This window comes from Euleptes europaea, chromosome 5 (assembly GCF_029931775.1).
Source record: "Euleptes europaea isolate rEulEur1 chromosome 5, rEulEur1.hap1, whole genome shotgun sequence".
NCBI lineage: Eukaryota > Metazoa > Chordata > Lepidosauria > Squamata > Sphaerodactylidae > Euleptes > Euleptes europaea.
The window spans coordinates 101,813,400-101,831,631 of NC_079316.1; the positions used below are offsets into that span (position 1 = coordinate 101,813,400).

The 18,232-nt window shown below is 43.8% G+C and overlaps 1 protein-coding gene across 1 annotated transcript in view; it reads left to right on the forward strand.

Annotated features, from left to right (window-relative positions):
- Window positions 1-18,232, forward strand: part of LDB3 (LIM domain binding 3) — a 140,780-nt gene that overhangs the window by 116,575 nt on the left and 5,973 nt on the right. The window contains exons 6-9 of the mRNA XM_056850284.1: window positions 2,157-2,360; window positions 8,502-8,516; window positions 13,336-13,505; window positions 15,016-15,052. Of these exons, the coding sequence (XP_056706262.1) occupies window positions 2,157-2,360; window positions 8,502-8,516; window positions 13,336-13,505; window positions 15,016-15,052 (426 nt within the window). The remainder of the gene's footprint in view (window positions 1-2,156; window positions 2,361-8,501; window positions 8,517-13,335; window positions 13,506-15,015; window positions 15,053-18,232) is intronic.

Genomic DNA, 18,232 nt, shown 5'->3' on the forward strand with positions numbered 1-18,232 from the left:
ACCGTACCATGTACCTTTTAAAATGGAACCTTTCTGCATAAACCTGTATTCCCCAGAGGATAAAGTCTCCTGTCCTTTCCACAATTCTGAGGAAGCCAAAAGTTGCACAGGGTGCTGATTCTTCTGTCTCATAGTTGCAGTGACATGAAAAAGTACACCTGTTGGATGTTTCCCCAGTCCAGAACTCTTCAGAGTCCATATGGCCCCATCCCTGTGGAAACCCACTTACCCCTTTTCCGATACTGCTGCTGTTATTATATTTCTGCATAACAGATTTTCCGCCTGCGATACGTAATGCCATTTAAATCAAAATGGTTGTCACTGAGACCAGACAAGCTAAGATCAGAATCGTTTGCGTGTTTACTTGGGGAGTGCGCACCGCTAAACGTTCCTCAAAGTAAACGCGCAAAGGTTCGGGACAGAAAGCTGTAACAGCTTATAAGAGTAGGGCTCCTTTCCCGTGCTCCCTGTTTCCACATTGGATAGAGGAGAGTCTTTTAGAGCAGGGGTCCCCAACCTTTTCAAGCCTCCAGGCACCTTTGGGATTCTGACGCGGGCTGGTGGGCGGAACCACAAAATGGCTGCCTCAGGAGGCGGAGCCAACCACAACATGTCAGGGAATGTGTTTATGCATAGCTCGAATAGTAACTCTTCACCATTTCAGGCAGAAGCTCTGTTTAAATCAGTGGTTCCCAACCTTTTTTTGACCAGGGACCACTAGGACTTTTTTGTTCGGTGCAGGGACCCCAAGGTTCAAAATAAAAATTCTGAGAATTTGAAAATATACTTTAATCATAACTGTTAGTTAAACATTAAACTTAGAATAATATTTGAATATATATTTTTATAATAGACAACTTTTAATTGAAAATATTAATTTATTATGGGTTTATACCTTTGTTTCGTGGACCTTAATTTAGTTCTCGCGGACCCCTGGGGGTCCATGGACCCCTGGTTGGGAACCAGTGGTTTAAATGGATGCCTTTTAAAATGAACATGTTGTTTGAAAATATTTTCTTGCACACGGCAGTGCAGCGAAGATCGTGCTTGTGGTGGCACTGTTGCTGAAGTAACTTTAAAAAAATCTGCACAGTCAATCAGACCTCCAGTGGGCAATCAGAAGTCCTGCTGGGCAAAAAACCCACCTGGTCCTACTCACTGTCTAAGAACACTTGGTGGGCACCCGGAAAAGTGTCGACAGACACCATGGGCACCACATTGGGGACCCCTGTTTTAGAGATTCATACATCTTTAGGGCCGCTCACTGCACCACCATTGTGTATTCTACAACTGCTAAAAGTGCTTTTAATCATATTGCTTGTAAGAGGAGTTTTTGTCGGTGAGCATGAATTGGTCAGTGTTCTCTTTAATAAACAGCATCCCACTAATTTTCGGTTTCAGTTGGGCTAGTGCTAGAGACGTGAGCAAAATGCTAACTCCTCATTTGTGTCTCCTGTACAAATAGTACTGAAGGTTAGTTTAAAAGGACCGAAAGGGTTTGTTCACAGAACATTAACTCAAAGAATTTCATCTTGGCTTTAAGGTTCAGTAAAACTTGCTCCTCATTACGCTAATGTAGCATGTGAGAGTTTAACCAACAAAATTCTTAATTGGTAGTTGCTTTTCATCTGGCTTTTCTACCCAGCCATGCAAACCACCTCTGATTCTTTGTGTGCTGTCTTCCTCAGCCCCACATCCGGCACCATTAATGGGAGACCCTCCCAAATTTCTTGGCTGGGGAGATATTTTTGCTGCAGGGGCGTAGCTGTTCTGCTGTTTGCCCTGTTTGTTAACTATAAATCTTGTCTCTTCGTGCAGAAGAGGGAGAGTATACAATCCCATAAAAAAAATGAACACCCGGGACAGTGAAGAGTTTCTTTGACACTTAAATAATGGTGTCAGTTGGACATTCCTTCACTCAGGCTGTGCAGAGAGGGGAAGAAGACACAACCACCGAAGATCCCCCCCCCAACTTTTTTCATTGGCAGTCGTCTGATCAAAAGCTGTGCCTGTGTGCGCGCGCGCATTTGTGCATGCGTGTGGCATGTGGCGTCTTTGGATGCTTCCTCCTTCCTCCTGCTCGCCCTTCTCCCTCCCGTTGAACTATCACCTTTTCTCCTTTCTTCCCTCCACTCCCTGAAACTCTACGACCCTAGCACGGAGTACGTGGAGCGTTTCAATCCCAACGTCCTGAAGGATTCTGCTCTGTCTACGCACAAACCCATTGAGGTGAAAGGGCCGGGGGGCAAGGCCACCATCATTCACGCCCAGTATAACACCCCAATCAGCATGTATTCTCAAGATGCTATCATGGATGCCATTGCGGGCCAGGCCCAGGCCCAGGGCGGTGAACTTGCTGGGTAAGGTGGTTTCCTTTGTGTGCCTCAGTTTCTCCCTGCATGCTACACATTCCCCTCCTCCATCCCTTAACGTCGCGTGTTCCAGCGGGTACCACAGTACGGAATAAGTTGATGGGGTTAACGCGTCTTGAACGCTTGGGAAAAGGCATGATTTGAAATGAAAAATCTAGTCCAACCCCCTGCACAATGTAGGAAATTCACAACTATCTCCACCCACACCCCCAATGACCCCTACTCCATGCCCAGAAGATGGCCAAGGTGCCCTCCCTCCCTTGATCTGCCTAAGGTTATAGAATCAGCATTGCTGACAGTTGGCCATCTAGCCTCTGCTTAAAAACCTCCAGGGAAGGAGAGCTCACCACCTCCCCGAGGTTGTTATTACCGTATGAACCTGCAATTTGTATATGAACTGAAGGATCTGACTACACGAGGCGTGTGTTGCGTGTCAGCTCAGGGGGGCCCCAACCCGACTTGCAGTCTCTTAGGGCTGCTAAGCCCCTTTCCTGCCCCTCACTCCCATTTCTAAACAAATTGCCATCAGCAACGGCATCACATCACTTTAAGGGAAAACCCAGAAGTGGTGTCGATCTTTAGGAATTGCCAGATAGGCTATGGTTTTGCCATAGAATTTCTAGTGATTCCTAGAGACGCATGATGCTTGACAACCCTAAGTCACATGTATGATTGGGAGACTTGCCTTCCATTGCTTGCTGCTGCTCAGGAGAACCGTGCAAGGAGAGAAAGGGCTGAAGCCTGCCCTCCGCCATTTGCCCGAGTGGAAATGGCTATCGGGGGCACTTGTTTGCTATGCTGTTGGGCTCCACAGGTCTTAAATCAAGTGAATCCAGGCCCTAAGACAAAACACTATTTTTTAAAACCATTCCTGGGGGAAAGCAGTCTTCCTTTCAGGTAAATAGGGTTTTGGCCATATGCATACCCTCAAAGGAACTCGGGGCCACATATTTTTTAAGACAGAAAGAAACTCTACAGCATTCACAGATGTTCAAAGGGTCAAATTAGATATGATGGCAGCAGAATTAGTTTTGCTGCTAAATCCCCCTGGGGCAAGGCTCTGGGATCGGAAGCAACCCTTACCAGGGGGGGAAACAAGTTTTGAAAGTGGTTTCTGGAGGAAAAGTCCCCTATTTCCACCAGTCTATAGTTTAATCCCCCCTCCCTCATCTTTACAGGAGACTGGCAAGATCAGGGTTTGGTCCTTCTACAGCGCCTCTGTTTGCACCCCTAAGGCTTTGACTGTAGAACCAGATAGTAAAGAAGTTCAGTAGAATTCAGCCACAGCTAAATATCGTCGTAACCAATGAAATGGGGCAAAGTCGTGACTCACTGAAGTCCTGCTGATTCCCATGGCAATTGGCCACTGTTCACTATTTCTGCCCATTAATGGTCCTTGCGGTAACCTAATCAAAACACCGTTCTTGCGTGACTCCAATGCATCTCAGGGAGTTTCACACAGCAAACATTCTCCCATGTGGTCCGCTCCATGTAAGGAAAAGGACAAGTCATTAACAGGAGTCTGCCAGTTTACACCAGTGTGGAGAAGTGGTTAGAGTGTTGGGCTAGGACCTGTGAGTCCCAGGTTCGAATCCCAGCTCTGCCATGGAAGCTAACTGGGTAACTTTGGGCCAGTCACACACATTCAGCCCAACCTACCCCAGTGGCTTGTTCCAGGGAGGATAAAATGGAGGAGGGCTGAACAAAGTTGTCAAGAAGAAGGGTTGGTTTTTATATGCCGACTTTCTCTACCACTTAAGGAAGAATCAAACCAGCTTACAATCACCTTCCCTCCCCCTCCCCCACAATAGATACCCTGTGAGGTAGGTGGGGCTGAGAGAGTGTGACTAGCCCAAGGTCACCCAGCTGGCTTCATGTGTGGGAACGGGGAAACAAATCCAGTTCACCAGATTAGCCTCCGCCACTCATGTGGAGGAGTGGGGAATTCAACGCGGTTCTCCAGATCAGAGTCCACCGCTCCAAACCACCGCTCTTAACCACTACACCACACTGGATCTCAACTGCTTTGGGTCCCTATTGGGGAGAATAGTGGAGTTCAAATATTTATATAAATATATGTACATTAATATTTCCAACAGTAATTTGTTTGGGAGGGGTGTGTCTTTGTTTAGGGCCAGACTGTCTGAACAATGGAGATGCCTGTTGAACATTCATCATTTAACACGTTCATCATATTAAAATTAAAAAGCATATCTTTATTCAAGACTTAAACTACTTATGATCTCTCCCTGTCAAAACATGGGAACTGTAGTTTATAAGACCTCTAACAGAGAATTAATTCTCAGCCGTTCTACCAAATTAAGGTTCACAGGAGATACTGTAACTGATAAAAACTCTTAAAGGTCTGTGGTAATAATTCCTAATATATGGCCCTCGGTCAATATTAGCAACATAATCTGGGCTTCTTGCGAGATCATCTTATTTACTTATGTATTTGCTTCAAATGTTTGTATCCAAGCAGTAAAATACCATCAGTAAAAGCTGCAATCATCAGCAGCACAAAAAGTATAAAGCTGCCTGCAGTTCGGGGCCTCCAGTGATGCTTCTCTTCCTTTACCTGACCTTTGTTCGATCTGCCATCACATACCCGCTTTCTACGATATTCAGAATTCTTTAGGAAAATATTCAGAATAAAACATGCCAATCATGGAAGCTTAACAAAAAATAATTTGTATAAGACAGGTTTGTGAGTCCTGTATGGTTAGTGTATGAAGCTGAATGGAGATTTTGGGATCTTCTAACGAGCAGTCCTAAAAGCCCAGCCTAGCCTGATCTCGGCAGAGCTCAAAAGCTAAGCAGGGTCAGCCATGGTTAGTACTTGGGCGGGAGACCACCAGAGAAGGCCAAAGATGCTATGCAGAGGAAGGCAGTGCCAAACCACCTTTGCTCATCACTTGTCTTGAAAACCCCATGAGGTGGAACTCCTTGGGGTTACCAGGAGTCCGTTGCGACCCAGTGGCACACTTTGCCTTTACGGGTCTTAGCTAGACAAGGTGACAGGTCTTCTCAGTGGTTTTTAAAGGCAAATAGCAGCTTTGTGGGTCTGGAATCGTAGCACAGGGAGAGAACAGACTTAATCAATCCACTTCTGCCTGGTTTCACAGTAGAAATGTCCCCTCCTCCTGGGTTAGCAATTGCTCTAGAGAAGAAAAAACACAATTTTTCCTTGGCTGGTCTTTCTGTGGCTAACAACAGCATGGGGGGGGTTGTTTTTAATTGACCAAACCACCTGGGGATGGAAGCTAAGCCACATCTTTACCCTTGTCTCAGCCTGATCCAAATTAAGACACTGCAGATGCTATTTACCGTACCTTAAAAAAAATATGAAGGAAAGATCTTGTCATCGATCTGCTGGCTTCTCATCTAAGCCCTTTTTCAGTTTTTACAGTGTTAATGCTCCAACCTCATCTAACGGGACAATGCACTACCCATAATGTTCAGTCGCCATTTTTATGTGAATAGGGTAACATGCTCATTTTCCTGTTTCGGTATGTGCAAATATGCACCATCAAAAATCTGGGTTTCTGGTCGCGTGTACCAAAGTTGGAAAATACGTGGTTTGCCCTATTCACGATAAAATGGCAATGGCTCATATTAAGAGGATTCCAAAAACCATGATATCACCTTGCGCACAGTTGGACTGCCAAAACCATTACAATTGAAAGGGTTCTGGTAAGATCCTGAGATGGCGCCACATAAAAAGGGTAAATACATAAAACTGGGAACAAGGCTTTTCAGGTCTCTTATCAAGAAGATTCAAGTCAAGATTCCAATAAGTTAAATTCATGTCACCGACTTTGGATTAATTCTGGTCATCACCGAGCTCACAGAAAACAGTGGCTTTTCTTTCACACTTCCTGTGGAGGGGGATGTTCATGTAATTATATGTCTTTCTGCTTTTTTGTGTACCATAACAGATGTGGGAGCGGAAGCAGCTTTCTCACTGGTTTCTAAAGAGGATGGAGAATGTTAATACTAGTAAAAATTGCTGTTGTTCCATTTCCCCCCCCCCAGCACAGACATTGTTACGTGTCCCTTGAATCATGATTTTTAATGCTAATTGTTGTTTTTTGAAGCATTTTAATTATGGATAATCAAAATATTAGATATTTCTTGTGGGTGGGGGGGAAGATACTTAATTTATTTACTGACAGGGAATTAGCTCTCTGTACCTGAAATTGTATGCTGCTGCTTATATAGATGCAGAATGACAGGGGCAAGATGCACATGTTCCTACAGATTCTCACTTGGATGCACATGGGTCAGGGCCTTCCCTGTTGTTCTCAGATGAAGGTGCAGATTCCCATCTGTTTGTTGATGTGTATTAGAATGGGATCATTGTTACTGTTAACATAGCACCAACTGCACATGATTTAGGGTTGCCAAGTGCCAGGTGGTGGTGGGGAAACCCCTGCCAATCCATGTGGCCGCCTGCCAACCAGCTGAGGGTCGGTGGGCAATGCGTGTACGCACGCCTGCCTGCCGTGCCACGTCACTTCCGGTTTACACCCGGAAGCGCCGCATCGCATCGCGATGCAGCGCTTCCGGGTGTAAACCGGAAGTGACGTGGCACGGCAGGCAGGCGTGCGTACACGCATCGCCCACCGACCCTCAGCTGGAAAACGTCCCTTGCGATGCGGTACTTCCGGGTGAATCGCAGCTGTACGCACGATCTTTGCCTCACCTCTGCCCCAAAAACCTCGTGCCGAAGGAGAGGGGGGACCTGGCAACTTTGACGCGATTGTCTCTAGATCAGGATCAGTACATTTAAAATAGTGAATGTGGTGCTAGACAAGGCGTCCCCAACATTTTTGAGCCTGTGGACATCTTTGGAATTCTGACACAGCGTGGTGGGAGAAGCCACAAAATGGCTGCTGCAGCTTCCCTTCAATGAAACAGGGAAGACCCTTGAGCTGTGGTGACGGCTACTGCCAAAGCAATAGCTTTAAAAATCTTTATAGGCAATCAGATCTCTAAAGGCCAGTCAGAAGCCTTTCTGGGCAAAAGGTTCACCTGTCCATGGCCAGTTTCTAAAGGCACTGGCAGGTGCCATGGCTCCCACGGGCACTGTGTTGGGGACCCCTGTTCTAGACAGTAAAACAATGCTGATCATCAGTTAGTTTTGAATAATTTTGACCATGTGATCTGGCCTCAAATAATAAGAGTCAGATTAGAGACTGATTTAATTTCCCCCATATGTTTGGCGACTAGGGTTGCCAGGTGCCTCCTCGCCACCAGCAGGAGCTTTGTTGTGGTGTGGGGGTGATGTGCATGCATGCTACGTATGTGCCGCAATAACGTCACTTCCAGGGTAAACCCAGAAGTGATGGTGACACTCTAGCACACGCCTCCAAAACTCTATGGTTTCCATAGAGGGTTTTTTAAAGAATCATGCTAGAGCATCCCCGTCGCTTCCAGGGTAAACCTGGAAGCAACATTATCGCGGCGCGCACCCCCCTCGAGCAAGCAGATCGCCCCCTTCAGCTGGGCTGCTTCTGCCTGCCGGACAGCTGAGGGGCGGCGGGCAGGCCTGTTAATTGGCAGGCAATTGCCCACCATTACTGGGCATCTGGGAACCCTATTGGTGACTGTTCCTGATGGGAAAAAGTAACCAGGTCTGAAGAGTGGTGGAGGTCACACACTCTTTCACACAATAAATGCTCATTCCTTACCATTATGTGAAGTCAATAGCACTTTTAGAAGGATGCTGATAGCTGTGTTGATTGGTTGTAAAACTCTGGTAACTTCTCTGAAATTGTACTTGGTATGTACATTGCCCTTGATCTCTCTTACTGTGTAGCTTTGTGTGAGAATTAGAAACCTTCATCCTCAAGGTTGCAGAATAGCAGCCGTGCTTCTATATCTTTAACATAGCCTGCCAAGAGCTGATAACCAGCAAGCTTATTCAGACTGCTAATGTGTTGATGTGTTCCTTTGTGCTCCCTATTATTGATACTGGTTTCTTCTCTTTTTTTCCTCCCTTTATATAATCCTTTTGCATTAATTTCTCATACTAATGTTGCTCTGTTGTGCACATCCCAACTCTCCATAATGATGGATCCTAAACACTCAATGCTCTTTGTTGGGTTTTGAACCTATGACTCACAGTGAATCTCCATTGGCGTAAGTAGACTTATATTTCCAACTCCATAGAATGAAAGAAGTGCATAGCATAAACGTATCTTTCTATACATATCTATATAAGGTTCACTTCTTTCAGATTTTAGAGGCATTTTAGCTTGTAACAGCATTGCGCTAACAGGGCGATCCTAAGCAATTACACCCTTCAGTGGACTTAGGAGGGTGTAACTGCTTAGGGTTGCAGTATAAATGACACAAAGCAAACTCATAACTTCAAAAGAAATTAACTGCTGATTATGTAGAATTTTAATCACCCAGTAGACATTTACTATGTCAACCTGAGTCTTTGGATGGTAGAGGAGTTGTCATGGTCTCCTTCCCCTCCGTCATGTAGATAATGTCACATATGATGAGAGTGGTCCCCATTAGGATTGCCAGCTCCGGATTGCAAAATACCTGGAGAATTTGGGGGGGGGTGGAGCCTGAGGAGGGCAGGGTTTGGGGAGGGGAGGGACTTTAGCGCCATAGGGTCCACCTTCCAAAGCAGCTATTTTCTCCAGCTGTACTGATCTCTATCTCCTATAGATCAGTTGTAATAGCAGATCTCCAGCCACCACCTGGAGGTTGGCAATCCTAGTCCCCACGGATGCTCAGTTATGCAGATACAACCTCACTCCTTTTTATGGGGTGAGGATTGAATTGGGTATGCATAATATTGGGTGTCCGTGTGGGACTCCTACATCATACAAAACATTATCTGGGCGATGGAAAGAGGAAAGAGCCCCCACTTTCCCACCAGTATCTTGCTAGCCCAGTAGAGACTATTTTGTTGATGTCACTCAGTGGCTTTGCCAAAGACTTTATCACATTTATTCAAATGGTCGGTTTAGCAACTCTTTTCCCATGACAGAATGACGTAAAGAAAGAAGTCTTCATTTGCTCCAGAAAAGTCTATCTGCAGTTCAGGTGATATTTTGCCACTTTGAAAGGCATTGGAAAAGTGGATAATCATTAGAAAATAATCATTGGATTATTTTGTTTTTGCATGGAGCAATCGGAGTTCACTGTCTCTTCTTAAAGCATGCCCGTGAAAATGTCCCAAAGAAACACATGCCTTGCGCACACATTCAGACAATTCCTACATTTTTAGCATGTGACTTTTAGCTAGGAGCGCTGAGCTGTGTACTGTGAAGAGCTCTCTGAAATGTGCTCTGTTTAAAGCTGCCGTCTCTCTGCACAGTTTTTTCCCCATTTGTCGAGCTTCCTAATTTCTTACTTTTCTGAATAGTCGTTTTGCACAATAGATTTTATTCTCTGCGTTATATGTAACGTATTTCAGCTAGATCCCTGTAAGCTCACTGATAAGATTATACCAGTTTGCTTGGGCAAAGAGGTCTGAATTTCACATATTACTTGCAGGTGTTAACTTTCATGGATTAGTTCTCAGCACAGGAATTCACTCTATGTTTTTGAAATTTTTTGGTTCTGCTTTGTATTAGTTGATGAGGACTTTGAATCAAAGAAGTGATGAGGTATTCCAATAAGAGAGGCCTGGGTATTGATTGAGGTGATGAAGATACATAAATATTTCTTCTGCTGGAAAGTTCTGGTATTATAGTTTTCATCCTGGCATTTAAGGACATAGGGCTGAAATCCTTTAAAAAACTTTCCTGGGAGTAAGCCTCATTAAATAAAAGTGTACTTATTGATGAGTAGATCTGTTTAGGTTACTGGGTAATCCAGGAAATTGCTCACCAGTTTAAGTGGGGAAGAGATAGTTGTATAACTATAGTTCATGTTGTTTCTTATTTTCTTATTTAGTTACTTATTTACTTCATTTATAGTTTGCCTTTTTCACCAAGGCACTAGGTGAATTACACAATTAGCAAACAGTTAATTTAAAACAGTGTAATACATAACAAATGATGCAATAAAATTGGATTACAGAATTAGAAAACAATGCAATTAAAAACAGTGTAATACATCAGAAAAAAGCAATTAAAATGTCTTTGGAAAGTCATAATAAAAAAACTACAGCAACGGCAATAAGATATCAAAATCAAGTTAGCGAGAATAAAGCATTCTTTTTGAGTACCTGCTGTGAATAGGGTAGCCAACCTTCAGGTGAGGCCTAGAGATCTCCTGGAATTACAACCGATCTCCAGGCGACAGAGATTACTTCCCCCTGGAGAAAATGTCCAGTTTGAAGGGTGGACTCAATGGCATGACGGTGCCTCCAAACCCCTGCCTTCTCCAGGCTCCACTTCCAAATCTCCAGGATTTTTTAAGACAGGAGCAGGCCACCCTAGCTATGAACATTTCATTTCAATCAAATCAGAGTTTTTATCACTTCTGTTGAATTTCTGCCCCAATCTAATGTAGGACTATACCTAGGGTCGCCAGCTCTGGGTTGAGAAATACCTGGTGATTTTGGGGGTGGAGCCTGAGGAGGGTAGGGTTTGGAAAGGGGAGGGACTTCAATGCCATAGAGTCCAATTTCCAATGCAGCCATTTTCTCCAGGCGAACTGATCTCTGTCACCTGGAGATTAGTTATAATAGCGGGAGATCCCCAGCCACCACCTGGAGGTTAGCAACTTTAAGTACCTCACAAATGCACATGACAGTTTTGAATTTTTGAACAAGTAATATGAATTCACTAGAAAGGCCAAGAAGGGCTATACAAACTTTTAATGTCTTTAGTAGTAAGAGCCTGGTGTAAGGAAAATAATAGCGTTTAAGTCATCAACATTTGCTGAAATGCTTACTTGAAGGACCAAATTCTGAATACCTTACTTAGATGTAATTCTGCCTTTGGGTAGAGAGTTCGGGAAAGAAAAAAAAAGTTTTTCTTCATGCAGTATGATCATTTTGAAGTTTGTTAGTGTAAGGTAATAGCCAAATGGACCCTGGTCTGATCCAGCAAAGCTAGTGAGCGTTCCATAGGTGGTAATCTGGAAGGTTGGACTAAATGGATTCTTCTTCCAACAAGTTTGAGAGATGACCATTATTTTTTTTTTACTGTGAAACCTGTTTCTTTATATGTGTGTTGGATTTTTTTCGAAATTATGCCGATTGTAGAGTTCCTGTGCATGTTAAATCAATCTACCTACCTCACACCAGAATATTCCCAACCAAATTTCTGGGGTGTGTGCACACACTTCAAGAGAAGTTAGTCAGGGGCAGAATAAGAAGTCAGAGGCAGCCAATTTATTGCCTGTGGTTTGTATAGATGCTACACTGGCAAGGAAATTTCCTGGGAATGGGACCCACCGATAGCTGCATCTGAACACTACCGAAAACATGACACAGCGCTGCCATTACAGGCAAATATAGCAGCCCCAGAAATGGACTTTTTTATTAAGTCATGCCAAAAAATTTTTTAAAAAAACTTGATACAGTGGAAGAATGAAAGCCGATTGATGTGTGATTTCAAAATTCCAACATATAATCCAAATATACTGATAGATCAACAGCAAAATGAGAGTGGAAAATGCCTGTAATATGTTGGCATTTTGAAGTCTTTGTCTAGCCAAATCTGTACAAGCTATTCAACTTCTTCTGTTTCAACAGCTACATCTGAGTCCAGACCTTAGAGACCGACAAGGTGTTCAGGGTATGAGCTTTCGAGAGCCAACGCTCCCTTTGTCAGATGCCAATTTTGTTGGCCTCTAAGGTGCTACTAAAATCGGGCTGTTCTACTGCAGACCAATACAGCTACCCTCTGAAACGCTGTTTTAATAGTCTCTTTTATGTTTATCATTTTAATCTGGAAGCCCATCAGGAAAGCCATTCGAGTCAGAAGATCTAACAGCATTTACTAGCAGTCTATATGTGACCTTCATGTTATTACTGTTGGGTTTATTGTTCCATTACCATCATTTTGCAGCTGTGATTCTTACTGTTAACCACAACAGCGTGTATAGCTTGTGGCAGTTAAAGAAACTTTATTGTTTAAAGGGGAAAAGAGTTTCTCAGTCTTTGGGAAGTGCAGCCTGTATAAGTATAGTCAGAACTGTGAAAATATGTCCTGGGGTCTGAAAGTGCCGGGGCCAATCTACACATACTGAAAAATTACGTTATGGAGTTCCTGAGGCTACCTCATTGTGATGGCAGCATACACGTGCCCTGTGTTCGTACCCTGATGGGTCACAGGCTGGCCAAGCGACCTCTCAGATGTTGGGACCATGAGTGATCCCATGCAGTTCTCATTATTCTTTATAAAATGGTTTGCAGATGTCTTGCCCTGATATTTTGGACCTCTGCCAGCCAAGGCAATCACTCTGAATCGGTACATTTTCAGCCTATCCTGCGGATAGACTGACCCGATGATATAACACAGAGCATCCCATGTAGGTCATCCCTATTTAGAATATGGAAATGGAAGCAATTTAAAATTGTTTCTGGCCTTTTATGCAGGGACATTTCCCCACGGCCTCCCCCACTGACTGCTTTGAGGCTCCCTTTTGATTACTCATGCTTTTTCTACCCATTAGAGATCGCCTCGCTCTCCCCGCACGTTTTGCCCACGTTTTCCAGATTCTGGCTAAAACAGCATCTGGAAAACACAGGCAAAATGCACAGGGATAGCGAGGCGACCTCTGATGGGCAGAAAAAGCATGAGTAATCAAAAGGGAGCCTCAAAGCAGTCGGCGGGGATGACAGCTGGGAGACGACCCTGCACAAAAGGCCTTTCAGTTGACTAGTTCTTCTGTTAAACCAGAAGAACATTATATCATCAGACTGATGGGAGAGAAATGGGGAGGGGGGGGGAATCCACATACAAATGGCAGGAAGGTGCTGGGGGAAGGAGGGTAAAATCCACATGAGCGGTTTTACAGTGCGCCTCTTTCTGCATTGCAGTAGCCTCCCAGTTAAAGATCCTCATGTAGACAGTGCCTCTCCAGTATATCAGGCTGTACTTAAAACTCAGCACAAATCTGAAGATGAGCTTGATGATTGGAGTCGCCGTTCTTCTAACCTCCAGTCCAGGTCCTTCCGCATCCTGGCTCAGATGACAGGAACGGAGTACAGTAAGTCAGGCTGGGAAGCCCCCAGTTCACACGTCTTTCACACTCTTTCCTTCCCACACCTTTGCACAGCTGATGTTTGCAGATTGCTTCTCCATTGTAGGCTGATCTCTAGGTAAAGGTAAAGGTAGTCCCCTATGCAAGCACTGGGTCATTACTGACCCATGGGGTGATGTCACATCCCGACGTTTACTAGGCAGACTTTGTTTGCAGGGTGCTTTGCCATTGCCTTCCCCAGTTTTCTACACTTTACCCCCAGCAAGCTGGGTACTCATTTTACCGACCTTGAAAGGATGGAAGGCTGAGTCAACCTTGAGCCGGCTGCCTGAAACCGACTTCCGTCGGGATCGAACTCAGGTCGTGAGCAGAGCTCTGGACTGCAGTACGGCAGCTTACCACTCTGCGCCACGGGGCTCTTTAGGCTGATCTCTAGGGAGCTTTAAAAAAAAGTCAAAAGTTGGCTTGTTTCACAAGATAAATCCTTTAACTGGATCTGTGGATTGGATCTTTAATTGGATCTGTGGAACTGGTGGCAAACTGTAATAATTAAATACAGTCCTGAAGCAGCTTCTGTTTTTGCAGTTTGTCACACAAACAAGAGAACTGGTATAACGTCCAAAGAGGCCAAACAATGACGTTTCAGACAACAAAGTGCATTCCGATATAACAACACCATTCTGTAAGATCCTCTCATGCCACCCATAATTCCATTTTTTTAGAGATATGGACAATTAGATTACTGATAGTGCAATCCTATACAGACTCAGTGGGTGTACAGGGGCGGCTCCCTGTTTAGGATTGGACTGTAACTAACCTAATTGCAACAGCCAGAATTGAGAAGTGGAATGCAAATGGAAAAACTCAAATGGCCCTCCAGTTGACAAGTGGGTTAAAAGAATTTGGAATGCTCCAGATATGTTAAAATTAATTTGAAGGGATTTCAGAAAGGAAGAGATAATAAAAAGGTTTTCTGTATTTTAATTCTTTATTTTAATTCAGTGTCATTCAGACATCGAGCTATTAATCACGTGAGCAGGTTAGGATTCCTCAGGCAGCAAATTCTTTGTGAAGAGGCCTGCTGCAAAACTTAAATATAAAACCACAAAATTATATTTCTGCTCCTTTTGCATTTCACATGCAGTTTATTGCAGCAGTTCCCAAACTTTTTGAGTCATGGAGCACTTTTCAGAAGAGAAATTTGTCACGGATTTGTCACTAATTTTCACCTAGCACCTATATACTAAACCGAATGACAGTAGTATTTTTCTTTCCAGTCTCTTCACGGAGCACTAGGAGGTGTTTCACGGAGCACCAAGTGCTCCGTGGAGCACAGTTTGGGAACCGCTGGTTTATTGAATCATTTGCTGATGATTAAATATACGCCCGTCCCATGATCTGTGAGACTTAAGAGATATCAACCCGCCTTCTTCCCCCAGTGTGGTTAGATTGTGAACTCCATCCAGTCTTTTTGTATTTTCTTCTCTCTCTAATGGAGTCAATTTCTCACCTGCAGTGCAAGATCCAGACGAAGACGCCCTGAGGAGATCAAGGTAGGCACCTAGCAGCAAGCACTACGGCCTTCTCTTTACCGATAACCAATACTTAGTGCTCTAAAACTGGCGTTAATTTGAACAGTACAAAATAAATTAGATTTTTGTTCTAATATGTTTAATCAAATCACTAAATAGAGAGCACGGTTGGCTTAACAACTGGCAAGAAGCGCTAGGCTGAGGCACTGACAGGGCAGCATCATTCCTAATGAGCGTATGCTGTCCTGTGCAGTCTTTGCACAATGATTTCCCCACTTGTTTCCGGTGGGACGGCTATGTGTGACAGACTTGTGGGACCAGCGTGCATGCGGTTGGCCCTACATTTTATAACTAGACGGAAATGCAAGATGGCGTGATTTAGTGTTGAAATTTTAATGAGCAATTTATTTGGATGTTCCTGCGATTGACATTTGTTTCAATGGAGATGCACAGATGATAACGGTAAAGGAGTTGTTCCCAATGATATGAATTAAAAACACCTCACTTCATTTTGCTGATAACTACGTTGGGCCAAAAAAAAAAAAACCCAACAACAACCCAACCAAAGTTTTATTTGGATGTCTTTCTTCTTATAACAATGCAGTATGAGCACACAGGACTGCTTTTGCTACTAGAGTAAAGTGTTTGTCCGCGTTTGATATTCAGGACCTCAGATATTCTTCTTTTTTAAGGCTATCATGGATGGTTAATTTGAGTGGGCTACTGGCTTTATGTTGTTATTTCATTCATTTTAATACTGACTAGAGAAACCTGGAGCTTAATCTGCTGTCTCATTTACATATCTCGACCTCCCTGAGTGTATTCTTCTGAGCAAGGCCTTGGGTTTGTGATCCGTCCGATACTTCTGTCTTGCCAACGTTCCAGCTGTGCTGCTGCAGACTGGCTTTTATTGATATTTCATTCCTGTGACTCTTCTATGTATATTCCTATTTCTCAGCCCCTCCCCAACTCATAACAGCCTTTTTAAAAAAAGGATACTTGCAGGTAAATATGGCTGCCATCCACCTTCCATTGCAAGTGACAGGTGTTTATGTAACTGAGTATCTGATTATCTAGTTTCTAGCTTAAACTGTTTCTGCACCAAATTATTCCCTTGTTACAGCAGAACACTTAAGAAATTGAAGATTGACAAGGAGTTTTAATTTAGGAATTTATGTTCAGCCTACATACACATTGTCACATATGACAGTCACACATAAAGAGGGCGTATATACACACCTTGGAGCTGTAGATTATGCACATCTCTTAGAAGTTTTTGCTGAATTGTATTTTTATTGTATTTTGCTATATCTAGCCCAGATCTGAGAGCCGGTTCACACAGGAGGGGACAAGTGTAAACTAGGCGGCATCACATTCAGCCTGTACTATCTTAGGCATTCAGGCTACTGTTGTGTTTTTTTTTAATGGAGAACCCAATGATCATAGCACTTCAGTTATTTTTACATACAGTGCGTTGGATCCCATCTGAATTCCATGCATGGAAGTTCAACTTCCCTCCCTCCTTCCTCCCCCCCTACAGACCAGAATGCCTTCCCAAATGCCACTCCTGGGAAAAGCCAAGAGAACTCCCAGGAGCGGTATAAGAGGGGGGTTGGAAGGCTGCCTTGGCAGGGGTGTATCGGCAAAAATCACCCCTTGTGCCTGGAGTGTCTTTTCTCCCAGTATCCAGCCCTAAATGATGGGCTTCTGTAACTGGTCGCTGAGCCCTGCTGTTTTTCAGCTTTCCACGCCCAAGTCTGCAAACATATTCATTCTTAATTCCAAAATGTTGGAGGGAAAAGGTAGAATGTTGAGTCAGACACTTCTAAACTGCACTGTCAAGTATATGGATTCTTTAAATCATATATGGCCTCCTCAACCAGTGGTAAAGGAAGCGGTGGTTCCTCCCATTTTCACTATAGTTTCAGACCGAGGAACTGTCCAAATGACCATTTCTGAGGACAGTCTCCAAAAGATTTCCCTCCTTTATATTTATGTAGCAGAATGGTCTTGGAAAAACCACTCACTCATATAGTACTGCTCGTTACTATGTCATGAAAATGTATTGTTTCCTGGTGTGGTAATTTGCAGTAGACCTATTTTTTCATGAAACACTGCAAGGTCAATATCTCCTTAAAGACGATCTTCCAAATTGGCCTTTGGTATAAGCTAAAACTAGTCCAACGTTTAACATACAAATGATCAGTATTGCTTGCACGTGCAATACTGTTTTTTGGTGTTATGTCTCCTCTGTGTTTAAACTTTGTGCAGTGTGGAAAACCATAATGGCTGGAAAAGGCAGTACTCAGCTCCCTATTTCCTTGTAGTCTTTTATTTTTCCGTGTCTCTGGAATTTTAAAATCCCCCTCACACATACACATACAATACACTTTATTTCCCATCATTCTCCACAATTGATCACAACTGAGGATGCCATTTTCCCACTGGGGGCAGTGGATGCCCAACACACACACTCCCCCCCCCCCACACACACAGTTTCTGTTTCCCACCACCAATCCTGTGACTGGTGGGAGAAGAATAACGTTTAAAAAACGCAGTCAATATTAGCGTGACATCACTTCCTGGGGGAAACCAGAAGTGGTGTCCATCTGCACTAGTAATCTCTGGAAAATCTGTGAATTTACCATTGAGGTTACAGCATTTCCTAGAGGCATGATGTCACTTCCTGGTTTTCCCCAGAAGTGATGTCACACCATTACTGCTGGCACCCTCCATGTCCCTGCCCTCTCATCAGTTGCTATGCCATGCCTGGCAACTGTAATCACAACTGATCTATTAGATAACAGACTATATGGGGGCTTATGTTGTGTGTTTCCTTGCCTCTGTTCTATGTCACTGCCTGCCACCAGTGACATGCTCAGCATGTCAGGACATGGCAAAAGTTGTGCTACGCTTATGGTGGTAAAAAAAGGGAACTTGATACAGTCTTCTATGCTTCTTATAATGTGTAGTTGTTGTTATGTGTGGTCTATCCAGGTTACTGCCACCACCTTTTCCTTTTGCCCAAGCTTACCCTGACCAGGAAATATTAATATAGTGGGGGAGTTACCAAATTTGCAGCATGGCTGCAAGGGACTCTCCTTAGATAGTCACTGAAGTTTGGTGTACTTTGGGTCAGGGTGTTCAATTTTATGGGCCAGCAAAGGGGTCATCCCCATCCTCCAGGCATTTACAAACCGA